This window comes from Crocodylus siamensis, chromosome 1 (assembly GCF_052110815.1).
Source record: "Crocodylus siamensis isolate JL-2025a chromosome 1, ASM5211081v1, whole genome shotgun sequence".
In the NCBI taxonomy this organism is placed as follows: Eukaryota; Metazoa; Chordata; order Crocodylia; family Crocodylidae; genus Crocodylus; species Crocodylus siamensis.
In genome coordinates, this window is record NC_143395.1 from 412,223,853 (window position 1) to 412,239,997 (window position 16,145).

The 16,145-nt window shown below is 47.7% G+C and overlaps 1 protein-coding gene across 4 annotated transcripts in view; it reads left to right on the forward strand.

Annotated features, from left to right (window-relative positions):
- TENM4 (teneurin transmembrane protein 4) overlaps positions 1 to 15,291 on the forward strand; it is a 757,738-nt gene extending 742,447 nt beyond the window's left edge. For all 4 annotated transcript variants that reach the window (XM_090030685.1, XM_090030687.1, XM_090030688.1 and 1 more), the window contains one exon: positions 8,382 to 15,291. In XM_090030685.1, coding sequence (XP_089886811.1) covers positions 8,382 to 9,140 — 759 coding nt within the window. In that variant the 3' untranslated portion in view covers positions 9,141 to 15,291. The remainder of the gene's footprint in view (positions 1 to 8,381) is intronic.
- The last annotated feature ends 854 nt before the right edge of the window (positions 15,292 to 16,145 follow it).

A 16,145-nucleotide genomic window follows, 5' to 3' on the forward strand; every position in this document is an offset into this window, starting at 1 on the left:
TATACCAGTGGCTCGAGCCCCCACCCAGAAATCTGGGAACATTAGATTTGCTGGGGTGTCCCGTATAAACAACGCCCTCTCCTTCCACCAATAGAGACACAAAAACCCAAATTTATTACAGGGAATTAAACAAATAAACAAAAGAAAACACTAACTATAATATTAAAACACTCTTAACTGCAAAGCGAAGTCTATAGGTGGCATCCTCTTGGAGAGACTTCACCTGTACCCAGGCAGTCTGAGACTTGGGGCTCCCTAGAGGGTAGCTCTGGGGCCCTGCACCCCTATGCCAGCCCTTCAGCAATGGGCTGGAGAGGGAGGCCCATGCCGGAGAGTCCTGAGCTGCTCCCTGGGTTCGCCGCGCCATGGGGAGCTGCTCAAGAGCATGGGTCCTTCTGGTTGCAAGGGGCTCTGTTGCTCCTGGAAATGTGGTAGAGCACTGACCTCCACTTCTGCATGATGGCTCTGAGGGGTTAACTGCAGCTTTCATTAGCACACTGCACCCCAAAACTCCTAGTCCCAATCCCAGCTCTGCTGGGCAGAAAACTGCAAAAGAGCGCGAAGGAAAGGTCAGGGATAGCTTGGCTTGCGCCTGACCTACAGCTAGCGCCCAAGCACACCACTTGGTTGAGACATAAATTACAAAAGGGCTAAAAGGAGGTCCGGGCTATCTCACTGGGCCTGAACTGGGCAGCAGAAGGCAGCCAGATCCATACTGCACTGAGGCCTGGATCAACAAGAAGTGCCAGGTCTCACCCTGGCTCAAACCATGCCAGGCTTCACCCTAGCCCAAATCTGTCAGCCAGACATATGGCTGGGGTCAGCCACACACCTAGGCTGAATGCTATAGCTGTGAAACAGCAAAAAGGGCCCAGGCCATAATGGCTGCAGCTTGGACATCCAGGCCCAGCTGTGCCACTGTGCTGAGACAATACAGTTGCAAAGAAGAGGGGCTGAGCCCATGTGGCCAGTAACTGCCAGGACCTGCTCCTGATGAGCAGGATCCTGGTTTTCCCTGATAAACATTTGCAGATTCTCTGTTAAAAACCACAAAATCCATTATTGAAATGAAAGATCCCTCACTCCCCCCCCCCGCCAATTCCCACAGCCTCCCCAGTCCTGCTGGTACCACTCACCCCCCACAGCTCCCTGACTCCCCAAACCCTGCCGCAGGGGGACCCTAGCTGCCAGGAGGTGGTGGCTGCTGCAGCGGAGCAGAGCCTGGCTCCCCCCTGGCAGTGAGGGGCACAACCCCACGCCACCACCCCTGCCGCCGCGCGTGCAGGGATGTCTCATCAGGGCAGCGCGGAGCTCACTGTAGCAAGCAGCTTCCCGCACAGCCCCGCTGCGCCCGGCAGCACTGGGTCTTTTACTCTTTGTAAAACTTGCAAAATCTGCGAGTTTCTCCATTAAAATGAGAAATCCACATTTTCCTCTAGTAAAGGGGGAAATCTGTGTTTTTTTATGGTTTTCCATGGGAAATGGTAAACCCGGATCCCTGTTGATCAGTTTTTTCCAGGAATCAGCACCCCCACTCAAGGGGGGAAAAAAAGGGAAAGATGGAGGAAATAGGAGTCTCAAACTCCAAGACAGACTTTCTCTCCCTGTACCTGAGGCTTTCCCATCACATACCTTTTGCTCACCTCTCCAGTGAAAAGGGGAGACCATCCCCCCATGGGGAGCAGGTTTTCTGGCTCCCAGTACAGGCCCCAGCTTGCCATGTGCTGAGCACATGGCCAGGACACACACACATGCACACTTTAAAGCACACACTTTACCATACACAGTCCAAGTGTGTGAATGTTGCACATGTTATCTTCCCCAAGGGAAATCCTCCAGGATGCATACAGCCTGCCTGCTGCATTTGATCACTCATTGAGGTTGTTCACATGAGTGACTGGTGCCTCCTGAATCTGGGGGGACACCCCCAAGAGGGGTGTCCACCATCAGGGGGACACTGGCCCCATGCACCCCCTACCAGTCGCCTATGGTTGTTCACTCAGTCTGGCATTTAAAACACAGGTTTCGGGTTTTTGGCTGCCTATAGACATGCTCGTTTGCATTCTAACTATAGAGCTCCAGCATCACCACAGCATCACTTGTATTAAGCCCCCTGTGTTTTAAAATGGCCATGGGTGTGTTTACCTGTAACTCATCAAATGAGCTTTAGTTAATGCTTCCCGCACCCATTTTTAAATGTGCAGGGGCTTAATACGCATGACAGTGAAGTGTTTTAATTAGCATGGCTCTCCGGGAACCGCTCTAATTAAAACACCCTCCCCCTACCCCTAAGCATGTATATAGCCAGCCTTAGAGATCAGGGCCTCTTCCCCAGGTTGTCTGGTGTCACTTAGGGTCACATCCTCACCCCAGTGCCCAGGCTGCCCACTGGGAATCTCTGCAGAAGCCACTACAGGTCCCCTGTGGTCCTAGCACTTCTGCATCTGAGTAACTGGCCTGATTTGCAGAGCAGCCTTGACCCAGATGAGCGCCTCTCCAAAGATCAGTAACCTCTCCAAATAGGGTATCAGCCTCTCCAAAGATCACACAAATAGGGTTCAAAGCTGGAGACCATTATTAGGAGCCATCCTGGTCTTCCACCTGCCTGCAAATTCCAGCCCATACTTGTTTGAACAGTAGCGTCTCTTTTAAAGAAATACTTGGTCTTTACGGAAGGCAAATGTTGGAGGAGCCACCAGTCCACAAATAACTTGCTCCAGTGGTTCACTGCCCTCACTTCCAAATAAATGCCTTATTTCAAGTCTGAATTAACCTCTTTAATCCAGTTATTAGGTCTCATTATGCTTTTGCCTGAGGTATTAAAAAGGTCCCTGCTTTCCCAAATCTCCTCCCTTTGCAAGTATTTCTAGATGAGTGATTCTCAGCCAGGATGCCACAGTACCCTGGGGTGCTTTGAGATCCTTTCAGAGGTGCCATGGGATACCATACAATGCTAGCACCGTCAGATGTGCAAACATGATTCACAAGACCAACCCGGATATTTCAAATAGGACTCCCCGGCGTAAAAAAATTCTGACCTGTCAGGATCTTTCTGAGTTCATTGCAACAGAAAAATTGCACTAGTATTTTCCCAGCCAAAAAACAAGTGAAAGCTAAGAGTTAGCAAGTACCAAGAGGTGCCTGGAGTCTAATGAGGGGTGCTTCAAATCTAAAAAAACATTGAGAACCACTTTTGGGAACCATGATCAATTCACCTGTCTTCTCTTTTCCAAACACTTTCCAATTTGTAGTCATCCCATCTAAAGGGTGGGACCAGAAAAAAGCAGTTAGGCCGCTTCCTAAATATTGATTAACCACCGTTGAATATGGTAATGTGGATAATAATGTTGAGGGTTTAGAAGGTGATAGAAAACCATTGCTATTATTACTGATCTTTCTTTATTACTGCTATTTGACCAGTCTCATCCGTGAGGACCAGTGCAATTGCAGTCTTAGTATAAAGCACTCTGTTGCTCCCCCCACCTCCCACCCCTCCCCATCTGGATGACTTTACATATTAAAACCAAGCAATGCTCTTTCCTGTGGGCTTCTAACAAAGTTCCTTCCTTTTCCCAAATGGCCACTTTTATGGATGTCAAGAAAGACAACACTATCATAGCCAGCAATATCACTTGTCACGCCAGAGTTTCCAGAAGTCCTACCCGGGAGATCACCCCATTAGAAATGGCCTGCTGACTGCGATAAGCCCATCCAAGAGAAATCTCTGTCTGTGACACAGTATACACGCTCCAGGATAGACCAGGAAACCTGCTCAGACTTCTTACATTTTGGATATATGACAGAAAACAAAAGCTTTAGGCATCACACAGGGTAAGGCACTGCATAAACCAGTGAATGAAAGAAACTAGCCCTGGTATTTTGAGTCCCCAAGAGATGCAAACAAAATTCAAGAGGCTATTCCAAAAGTGCTGTGATGTGCTATTCTCTTGAGCTTTGCACAGTAGCAAACAAATGGTGAAGGTCACTCTCTTTTCTTCACTTGGTAAGATAAAGTGAAAGGACATCTGATTTAAAAAGATAGTCAGGGAAAACCAACCCAGAATACATATGTCTCTTGCATCCAGTGACATATATTGAAATAAAACAACCATTAAATCCCTTCCTTCTGCTCTTTTATATGTAACTCTGGTTTATAGCTGCCAAAAGCTACAGAATTTTTATAGATATTTGCTATATGCCCTCTTCAGCTCTTCTGGTAAGTCTCTGTTGCTCTTCCTTGCTAGTTCATTAAAATGGTTTGCAAGAGGAAAAAGGAAACGATACGTCTCAAAGATGGATATGCTGTCTCTTTGAACGCTACATTATCTGTTTGCATCTCCCACTTTCACTGTCAGAGAAAAACATACAGGCTGGGTGTCGTTCCCCCCCCACCCACCCACCCATTAGATGTTTTAAAAAATACAGTCGTTTATTACAGAAATATACTCAGGGTCATTAGATCTTAAAATTTAGCAGCTTTCAAAGTCAGCCTATATTATCAGACTCACCTGTAAGATTATCAGAGAAGCATTTAATTATTATGGGGCTACAGGGATAACACACTGCACTACCATGTGGAGGACTTTCGTTTCTGTTCTTGCTTCTCTGGGTGACAATTGCTAGGAGCAATACTGAAGCTGTGAGGCTCTGGGAGACAACCCACGTTTCTGGGTGTTGCTCCATAACAGTCCCTCAGCTAGGATTGCTATAGCATTACGCTTTGTCTGGTAGCTGGGCACAAGACAAGGAGTCAGAACACCCAGTTTGTTGTATGAAACGCACCTTGCCCCCATAAACTTAGCTGCTGATAATAAGGAAATGCAGGGAGCAGAGGGCCTGATCCTTCAGGAGCAGAATGGCCTGGCCCCTCGTTGAGCCAGGTTGAGCGCCAGCAGGGCCTGCCAAGGATCCACCCAGCTGGAGAAATGGAACCGGGCAATTCGGCTCAGCCGGCGACATCAGCTGAGTGCCCGATCCTGCTGGCGCTGAACTGCTCAGGCCTGCTTCTTGAGCTGGGTGGGCTTTGTGTCCTGCAGCTAGGGGGTTAACAGAGCAGATGCAGGTTTGTATTCCCCAGATTCATGTGGAAATTGTGCAGGACCCTGAGGGAATCCCAGCTTTGCCATCAGCAGTGGTGGACTTTCCTTTGCCTCATCCCTCCCCTGATCCTGTGGGAATGGATAGAGGAATGGCTGCCTGTGACTGCAGGAGCTGGACTGAATAGCCCAGGGGGCCACTTCCTGTTCTATGTTCTTCCTCTGCTTGCGATCAATCTAAAAACATAAGAGATAAGCTAGATTGTCCCATGTCATAGGCGATGCGTAGCGGGGGGGCACATGCCCCCCTTGAAATTGGCCCTCACCAGCCAGGAAATGGGGAGCACCAGCTCTGTGGTTGGCAGGGGTAGCGATCGGTTGCTGGTGCCCTCCCAGAGCCAGGAGGCACCTGTTCTAAGAGAATCCCTTCTCCCAAACCACAGCAGTAAGATGAGCTTCTCCAAGTCGTCTCTTGGTTTTGGTCTCTGTACAAACTGTGGCAACCTGCTGGTGTCAGTAGCAAAGTCTCCTACTGGAGATTCAACTTGGAGCAAGCTCCAAATGTGTTTCTCACGAATCTGGCTGAAGCATCTGCCAAGTTGGAGGCTTTGCTCTTTTAGCAAGATATCTAGGATGGCAAAGTAAATGGGAGATCCATGGGAGCAACACCAGCCCGGATGAGAGTTTTTGGGAGGACCTGACATCCAGCATTACCATATTTACACGCATACCACATGCCCTCTTCTCCAAAAAATAGTCATCCAAGATTGGAGCACATGTTTGAAGCTGATGTGCAGACTGAAATAGAGGGATGGGGATGCTATTACCACTCCCAGGGGCTGGCTTTGTCCTGGGCCACCCTTTGCAAGGAAAAGAGTGAGTGACGCTTGCAGCAGACGTCACTGTGTCACTCGCTCTTTCCGTGGAAATTCTGCAGCTCAAGCTGTAATCCTGCAAAGTTCTTGCTGACTTGGCAGCAGCTTGGGCTGTGCAGGGGCTGAGCCATGATTAGGAAAAATCTTTTATACCTCGTTCTGCATTCCCAGAACAAGGTGCGCATCTTATTTGGGAGCTTGCGCACAAGAAAATATAGTAATGGGCTCCTCGGCCCCATCCCATTGCTTTTAAGCTGGTTTGCTCAGGGTGTGAGTCACTGCATAAATTCACCTTTAGCAACAACCCTAGTGAGTCATTCAGTCTGCCATGCCAGTTTTCTCACATATAACGTGGGGCTTTGCTGGTGACTACATGGTGCCAGGAAGGACTGTTCCTCACACCTTCTGTTGCTACAGGTCTTGGGGCCCAGGGGGATTTTACCTTCCTCAGGAGTAATAGGTGTTGGCTATAGGTGCCTGGAACTAAAACCCAGAGGTTTCTGTCTAAAGGGGCTTTGCCTGCTCAGGGACAGGCTGATTGTCACTTTTGGGATCAAGAAGAAATTGCTATGGCTGTTAGTGGGTTCATGCATTCATGTAAAATGATTGGAGATTTTCCACCAGAAGATGCTGTCGTTAATTCAAAGTCTTGCTACTATTCTAATATTAAAAATAGGGACCTCCAAAAATGGCGATTTTTTTAGATTTCATGGAAAAACATAAAATCCAGCATTGCCCACAAAAGCGGGCAATGTCCTCAAAAAATAAAACAATAACAAAAATAAAAATGACTGAAAATAAAATGCTGGCTCCACCGAGGGAGGGCAAGGGGTGGGGCCATATGGTGACAGCCCTTGCAGCCAATCATCATCAAGGGGCAGAGCCACCAGGGTCCCTCAGCCAATCAAAGGCCTGGCCAGTGTGGGGAGGGGCCATGTTAAGCCCTCAAAAATGGCAGTCAGCCCTGTCATCTGCCCGTGAAATCAGCCAGCTGCCTCCTCAAGGTGGGTAGACCCCTAATGATAAATCTGGTCTGCAGTGGGTGAGCATCTCTATTCTCTTCCTGGTAGACAGGTGTTCACAAAAGCCGCCACATACATTAGCATTAATGAGCACTCTGTCTGCAAGCATCAGCTGAGCATTCAAACCTGTGCAGTGCATTTTCTTCACTGTTCCCAGAAGGGGCTGAGGCACAGCGGGAGATCGTAGGTCCTCTGCCTCCATGCTGGTAATCCAGGCCCTTTCACCAATATTAACTGCCCTATAAAAAAAAAATAGGAGCACAGCACATACTTCTGTGTGCGCTCAATTTTTAATGCTGGCTGTCATTGCGTTATTGAACTAAGTCCTTGGCAGGGAAAGGAGACTTGTGTTATGGAATCCGCTTGCTTTGGTGCAATTTGAGTAAATGATTGTTCATGGACAGGGGCTTGAAAAAAGACCGTACCCCCAGGAACTGATGAGCACGGTGCCAAAGACATTTTGCAGTAATGAAAAAGCTTTTGAATCACTTGGTACATTTACACTAACAGCAAACGTTACTTTGCGTGGTGACTGACTAATTGATCAAAGTCTTCTGCCCCTATTCAGTTTTGTCTCAATACGTGACGGAGCCCCGATCATTGGTGATCTGACCCCACAGGGAAACTGGGAGCAGCATGGTGGTGGGCTGCGAGAAAAAGACATCAAATAGTTTGATCTCGCACAGTACCTTCCCTGCAGGCCCTCAAATTGTAATCCCCCTGTGCTTTTGGAGTCCAGAGGAGGATACATGCACCAAATCAGTGGTGCTCAACCTTTTCTGGCCAAGCTGTAACATCAGAAAGGGGCCGAGGGCCACGTAGAAAAGCATTCCCTGACACTCAATGAGCTCTCAGAGCTTATCAGTTGTCGCTCTGAGCTCCAGAGCCCGGGGGGCCTCTTTTGGCATTCACCCCATCAGGCTTCAGGGCCTCATGAAAGCAGTGACTCTGGCCAGAGCCCACACTGATATGCCAGTGAGCTCAGGGAGCTCAGGCAAGGTACGGGCCGTTCACATGGGCTTCGCATACCAGATCCAGGCCTCAGGCTGTAAGTTGAGCACCGCTGAATCAAACAATCAACTTTTCATGAGCTTAAAGAGCAAACGAGTGGTCAAGTACGAGCTAGAACTCAACATTGCCCATAATTCCCCTCCACGCTGGTTCCCATCCAGTCCAGCTTTCCACTCTGTTGAAGGAAGCGACATTAAATCAGTTCAGCTCCTTGAAACAATGGCTATTAGGAAGAGCACCCTTCAAACATGTGAATGTCAATCATTGGGTTAAGAATAACAAATTAATTGTAAAAGCTAGAAAGAAGAATGGGTGAGCAGACCCCGTCTGGCATTTCGCATGAGATTGTACCATGTTATTCGCTTGTTCTCCCGGATACTTTGTTCACTGCACAGCTTCTCCTAACATGTTTTTTTTCTCACTTTCTCCTTGCCCAGTCAATCTTGGGGGTGCAGTGCGAAGTGCAGAAACAGCTGAAGGCCTTCGTCACGCTGGAACGCTTCGAACAAATCTACAGCTCCAGCATTGCTGGGTGCCGACAAGTCAAGGAGAACAACAGGTTTGCCTCGGGAGGGTCTATCTTCGGGAAGGGAGTGAAGTTTGCCATGAAGGATGGGCGGGTGGCCACCGACATCATCAGCATGGCCAACGAGGACGGGCGGAGAATCGCAGCCATCCTGAACAATGCCCACTACCTGGAGAACTTGCACTTCACCATAGACGGAGTGGACACGCACTATTTCATAAAGCAAGGGCCATCGGAAAGTGACCTGTCCATCCTGGGCCTCAGTGGCGGGCGGCGAACCCTGGAGAACGGCGTGAATGTGACGGTGTCCCAAATCAACACAGTGCTTAGTGGAAGGACTAGACGCTACACAGACATCCAGCTCCAGTACGGTGCGCTGTGTCTAAACACCCGCTATGGGACCACCTTGGATGAAGAGAAGGCCCGCGTCCTGGAGCTGGCCAGGCAGCGCGCTGTCACCCAGGCCTGGGCCAGGGAGCAGCAGAGACTGCGGGATGGGGAGGAGGGCATTCGCTCGTGGACAGAAGGGGAGAAGCAGCAGGTGCTTAACACAGGTCGGGTACAGGCCTACGATGGCTACTTTGTGATCTCAGTGGAGCAGTACCCAGAACTGTCAGACAGCGCCAACAACATCCATTTTATGAGACAGAGCGAAATGGGCAGAAGGTGACATAGAGGGTCCAGACGCTGACTTCTTGCCAAAGACAGCTACTCTTTTGTGGCCACTTACATGACTGTGTTGTACTCGAACCTTTTTCTAAAAACAAGCAAGGCAGGGGGAGGAAAAGAGAGAGCGAGAGATGATAATACGGTTGCACTGTAACTCATGCAACATACCTTTTTCTTTCCTTTTCTTTTCTTTCAAATTTGGCCTTCACGCGGTTTTTTTGCAATGAACAGAAGGTATGTTTTGCCGTTGCGTGATCACAGTGAAATTTGCTGTCTTTTGTCCTTCCCCCCCCACCCCACCCCGCAACCTTGTGAGGAATTTGAAGTGGGGAGTCGTCAACGTACGTCCGTAGGTTACTCGATGTGAAGTGAGAAATGGGTGTCTGTGCTAACTCGTTTCATCCTAACCGTTGCCGATTTGGGACAGGGAGAGAGAAGCCTCTCGCCCAAGGAACAAGGACGGGGGCCGAAGCGGAAGATGACGCTGAGTCCGAACTTCTTCACGCGACTGTCTGAATCGTGTGCCTCAAAAGAGAACTGACCAGTAGTTTTCACGTTTCACTTGGGACAAAGTATTTTTGGGCTCCTGCTGTGCAGAAGTAGATTATAGAGGCAAAGGAGCTGATTATATTAACTTGCAAGATGATTCTCTTCCTTCCTGAACTGGAATAAAAAACAAAAAAAAATCAGTCTTTTTTCATTATGAGAGTAGATTTTTTTCATTTTATTTTATTTTATTTTTTGGTGCGTGCGCAAATCCTGTTTTTAGCTAAAATCCAGTAAAGGCCAAGAAAGATGTTCCTGCTTTACTACAAAAAACAAAAAAAGCAAACCTCTCTGTCTTGCACAGGGCTGTTAAGAGGTGGATTGAATACACCGAAGTTGTACATTTGTTAACCTCATTAAATGTATAGTATTTCAGGACACCAGGTTACATGGTCAGCAGCCTGCTGTCCTGTGTCTGATAAAGGAAGTTAATATTTAGGAAACTAATTTGAATTTTGTATCCAAGTGACAGACCATTGAAAAGTCAAACTCTGTCATTCCTGCTTTTGGGGGTTGTTTTTAATTGGCCTGGAAATTAGGCGACACTCTGGTAAGTCATTCGATCATGACTATGGCAAATAGATAACGGTCTCTCTGGGATTTTGGCAGTGGGCATTTTAAAATGTTTAATAAGCAGCAACAGCATGCAACTGGTAGGATAAGAAGGAGAATATCAGACCCCATCGTCTAACTGTTCCTAGTCCCTGTCATCCCTCTGGGATACAAAGGCGTTTGAATTAAAGGAATGGCCCAGGTGAGTGCTAGTTGTGACAAGAAGGGGTCATAACAGAAAGGCCCACTGCAGAGGAGACCAAGCAGTTTAATAAGAAACTGCTGACAAAATTGCTCGGCATGCTAATGTAATTTGTATTCACGTGACCCCCTCGCTCTGATTTCTGCAAGAGGCCTTGTGATTCGAGTGAACGAGGAGACTGATCTGAACCTTTCTATCAGAGTTGTGTGGGGATGTGGGACATCTCTGTGCTAAGAGAAAATGAAGCATCACAACGTCCAGACCTCTGGGTAAAGGTGCTCCAGAACAGACCGATGTCTCACATTCTCCCTGTGACTTCTTGGACTTTCACCCTTGCTCGTAGCCTTTATGCAGGTCATGAAATGTTTCAGTTCCTTTGCTCCCAGGCTCAAAACAGAGACAGACTCTGGCTTGTCTGAGCCCAACAAGGGAGAGTTTTCCGAGCTCTCCTTTGGCACGTGGAGTCCTACAAGCCGCTGAGATCGCTCCCTCACCCACTGCTCCCACTACAGCCCAGCCCCATCGGTCCTGCCTTACTCCAAAAAAAGGCGTCTTTTTTTCTGCTCAGGCCTACACCAGCAATGCAAGCTTGAGGGAGCTGGACCAATGAGTAGAGAAAATGGTGGCAATCTCAGTCCTAACCTGGCATTGCCCAGGAGGCTGCTGGACATCTCCCAAGAGACTTGGCTCCCTAAAATTTCCAACCCAGTGCTTCAAACCCAAACCCACCATAAGTGCCAGGTGCTGACTTTCACTGAGCCCGAGGGATGTGACAAAGAGGATGGCACTCCACTATTCCCTGTGTTTATGGGGGCGAATGACACCAAGAGGGGTTCAACTGCAACAGTAGGCATTAAGGTTGGAGATATTAGGATGAACTTTGTAACTGAGGGCCAGCAGATTACCCAGAGAGGGAGAGACCTCCTGAGGGACCCTCCATCTTTATTTGTCTGTGATTCAAACCCAGATGCTTGCACGGTTCACCCTGTCACTAATCCTCCTCCACAGTCATGGCCTTTCCTGAGCCCTCCTACCTTCCTGGAAGGAAGGTGTGTCTGTGAGAAGGTGTAACCCAGTGTTATTAGTTAAACTCCCCTTGCAGAGTGGGAGAACTGGCTACTGGGAAGCAGCCTTTGCAAGGGAATAGCCAGAAGCTGGGTGGAGGTCTTAAAATGGCAGGCCATTGTGTCTGAGCACTTTTGCTACCGCATGGAGGAAGATAGGCAGCAGTGCACACAGCCAAAGCCAGGGGAAATGAGGCATGGCCCAAATTCAAGGACAGCGTACTGCAAAACAGGTAGCTCCTTTGGTCCTGTTTACATTTCTCTGTGTGCGTAGATGAATGAGAAGAGAGGGGATGCACCAGGATCTAGTCCCATCGGCTTGTTACAAGGAGAATGGAAGTGTTATGAGGGTCAGTGGGCTACACTGACATGGAGGAGGAGGGACATTCATGTGAGATTTTTTTTTTTAAGACCCAGATAGACAAAGTCATGGCTGGCATGATCTAGTTGGGGCTGGTCCTGCTTTGAGCAGGGGGTTGGACTAGATGTGACCTCCTGAGGTCCCTTCCAGCCCCCATTTTCTATGACTCTATAAAATACCTCATTGCAAACCCTGCTGGACTGTGAGGCCACTTGCATATCTTTCTACAGTCTGTCAAGATTATTAGACAAGTTAATGCCCTGGAATCAGCTTCCAGCTATTCCTGAGTCTCACCTACCCACTGCACTCATCATGCCTGTAGGCAGGAGGTGGCCAGAGCCACACAAGTTGGCTTTAACTCTGCATGTGCAAGCAGGGTGTAGAGGTGCCTGGCTTCCCACTGAAATCCAGGGAGGCCTGTGGCAGAAGCTCTGTGTAGCACGCCAGAAATACAAGGGTTGTTCTGAATCACTGGTCCTACTCTACACGCTTAAAAAGCCCTTTAAAACCAAGGGACATCGCTCTCATTCTAGCTGGGCCAAACCTATACTGTCCTAATGAGACAGCTGATGATGTGGGTCTGCAGCTAGACACAAAGGCATGAAGAAGCAGCTGAGGGTGTAGGGGGTGGGTTTCATCTTATTGTCGGGGCATGGCAATATGATGGGCTAGTGGCAGTTTTGACGCTACTCCCTGGAGCAGACAGACTGATGTATATGCTGCAAGGTCTGTGGAGGCAAGCAGCTGCTTTTTCATCATGGGCAGTAGATGCTTGTGCCTTTTGGCCCAGGGGTGGCAGGTGCAGTCCTGATGACTGGTCACCCCCTCTAGCATCCTGGCTTCGAACACCCATTAGCCTGCCAGCCCATGCCGTCGTATGGAGCTGACTTCAGCTTTTGGCACTGCCAATGCTCCTTACAGCCCCAAAAGGAGTCCTGCCAGGCTCTGCAGGGGACCTCCAGCAGCTTGAACCAAGGGATTCTAGCTAAAAGTGATCACTTTTGATCTGCTGTGGTTGACCTTTAGCCAAGGTGTCCTAAGGTCTCCTAGCCGACCTCCAACGCAGCACTATGTCCCACAGAATTCCCCTTCTGACCTGGCCTCTATTCATAGAGATCCTGCAGGCTCAACTCCCCCTCCCCCTGCCCCACCATAAGTAATAATTACTGGTGATGAAATGAGTTTATCTGGAAGCAAAAGCAGAGCAGGCAGTGACCTGGACCAGAGTCAGAGCCCTGGAGCCCAGCACAAATAAATTTGACTGGTCCATTAATAATCCAGACAATGGACCATTCAACCCTACCTGAAGGGAGCTCAGGCTCAGGGAAGGATTCCCATAGATTCCCCGGCCCCACCGCCTTGTTTACCCGCCGTGGCCAGGGCTCGTCATAAATGTTTTGTCCCTAACACACTTGGCTTCTCGCTTATTCTCATTTATTCTGAAGGCAGCACGTTTGTGCAGCAATTCCAGCCCCTGCTGAACTAATTTAGCACAACGAGAAGTCCTAAAATGTTTGTTTCTTCCAAGCTTTTTTTTCCTTTTTTTTTTTTTTGGACAGAAATGTTCTGTACCTAGAGCTTGGAAAAATCATTAAGCCCCAGTGACCGGAGGGAATCATACAATGCATCATATCTTTGTCATCCCTGCTATTGATCAGAGGCACAGTGAAAATGGGCCAACAAATCTAAAAAAAAATACCAGGCGAGAACAGATTAGATGAAGGCCGTTAAGAGACCTGGTGCTTGATTTGGGTTTAAAAGAGAGATGATTGGGAGCAGTCCCCGAGACGCCATTTGGCTGGAGCTTGGGAACAGTGAGGGATTTCTGTAATATATCTGGAGTTGCTTTATTGAGCTCCAGGACCAGGGTAAGATTCGGCTCAGTCTATTACACAGACACTGTAACAAGAATAAATCAAAATTGTTAAAAAAAAAAAATCTAATAAAGTACTTTTTCAGCTGTGACTTGTAAGTGTCACCATGATAGATGGCAGCACAATCCATTATGCAAAGACAAGGCTCTTAACATGATATTTTAGAATTCCTGTTCACAATTTATTGCAGCCCCCCCACCCACCCACCCACCTCGCCCCCCATATTTACAGCACAGCCGTCTGTTTTGATTCAATCGAGGCATAATTGAAACCAGGGCCATGGATCTCCCTTAGCCATGCAGGCACTCCTTAAATAGGGAGGTAAAATAACTGGATTTAATAGTAATAATGGAGCTAAGGATTGCTTGCCTTGTTAAGTGTTATTTGTTTTAGCGTCTTGTCCGACTGCAAAGGGCTGTCTCTCAGCACTGCTGAGCCTGGGAAGTACCCATTAATTACACTGAGGATGGCATGCATAGTAGCAGGATCTTTGATGGGGGTGGGGAAAAAGCTTTGGCCCTTCTACTGAAACACAGAATTCACCTACTGTACTTAGCACAGCAAACCTGGCAGAAATGTTGTGAGTTAGTGACTTGGCCTGTTTATTTTTATCCCTGCTATTGCTGTCCGTGTTACGACTACAAAAGATTGGTTGCCATTTCTTTTCTATTATAGCCCACAGTAAATATTTAGCTTTATTAGTTTCCAAAGTTACAATAAAGAGTTTACTGAGTTTAAAAGAAATAAAGTCAACGAACTTCTACAGCGGAGGTACGCTTCAATGAAGTGACTGCAAAGCGATCTGCATAGATGCGCTGCTGGAAGCAAACAGAGCCATCGGTTCAGAACGGCCTCAAATGTACCTTGACCCAGGGAAGACTGGATCAGGTCCTGCTATATGGGGGCAGTCCAGACTTCCTGCAATGATATATCACGCTGTGTTATTTGAAGTGAACAAAGTCTGAAAGTCAAGAGGGAGGGGGGGGAAATGCTCATCTCTTTTTCTTTAATTACTATGAAACTTTGTGCAACTGAGAAAACGTGACTTAACAGCCTCCATCCCAGAGGTCAATTCTGTGCAGTCAAAGGAGCCCAGAAAAATCCAAGTGAACACCAACTATAAAGAAATACGATATTTTTTTTCAGAGCTCAAAACTGTTCTGGCAAAGACTAGGTTAAACCGTAGGACAGTTTCACTGATGTTATTGAAGTAACAAAGAATCACATTTTCTAGTAAAGCAAACCAATCTGCTTGTTTTGCGGGAAGATTTCCGAAGGCAGCTCCAGTCAATGAGGAGGACTCTGTCAAGGCTGCGTCTACAGAGCAACACTGGAGACTCTTGTCATTACCATGTGTAATAATTTTCCTGAAGTCTGGAACTAATTTTCTGAGAAATTTTTTTTTCTCAACACTTTGTGTTTCTAACACTGTATTCTTGACTGTGTAAATACTCCGAAGCTGTAAATAAGGCAGATGTAGATACCTTCTAGAAAAATCAAAAACAGAAGTGACCGTGTGTAGCCTTCGGTGACAAATAAAAGAATATTTTGTGTTTAAACTGGGGTTTGATTCGGCTTTGTTTAATGGTTAACACAGATGATTAGCTCTAATCCACCTGGCTAATGAGCCAGTACATTTAAAACTACGGCGCGGATGAGGTCTTCCTTCCAGAGCTTGAATATCGTATCTCAAGAACTGGCTTCTTGTTTGAGTGGTTTTGTTAATGTCTATTCTGTGAGCCCCAGGAAACTGAGCAGGCCACCTCCAGTTTTATGTTCTCTAAAATAAAATATTTAAATATTCATGGCAATAGGGACAGGAACCCGACTTTTCCCCCCTCCCAGGACTAATTGCTAATCAGCAGGCTACAGAGGCAGGCTGAGCTGCTCTCAAGCCTAATGAATATTTAAGTATTTTATGCAAAGAAGAGCTTCAACAGGAGTAATAAGAAAGGCAAACACCCACCCTCAGCATACTCTACCTAGCCCCGTGATAAATCACTTGAAGTGCATTCAACTCCCTGCTCCAAACCAGGCAGAAGAGGCCTTGGAGCTGGGTCTTGTCCTGCCCACTGAGCAGGGCGCTTCTAGCAAAAAAGATAAGCTGACCTGGCTCAGGTACCTAACTAGATCCATGATACGGTTCATGGAGCTGAATCTCCAGGCCAGAGTTAAGTACTGTCTACTGGCTAATTTTGGCAGTCCCCCCAGTCAGCCTGATGGTTTCTGAGAGCCCCATTCCTCCATGGAGATGTGTCCCCAAATATTGTACAGGGAGCCTGATGTCTACCACCAGCTGTGAATCTCACCATGTGGCTCTGCGTTCAGCCTTGCCTTGCTCAAGCCGGCTTTGTGGCACTAGCCCATGCGGCCTTGCCTGCAGGAGAAAGGTTATTTATTCCATTAT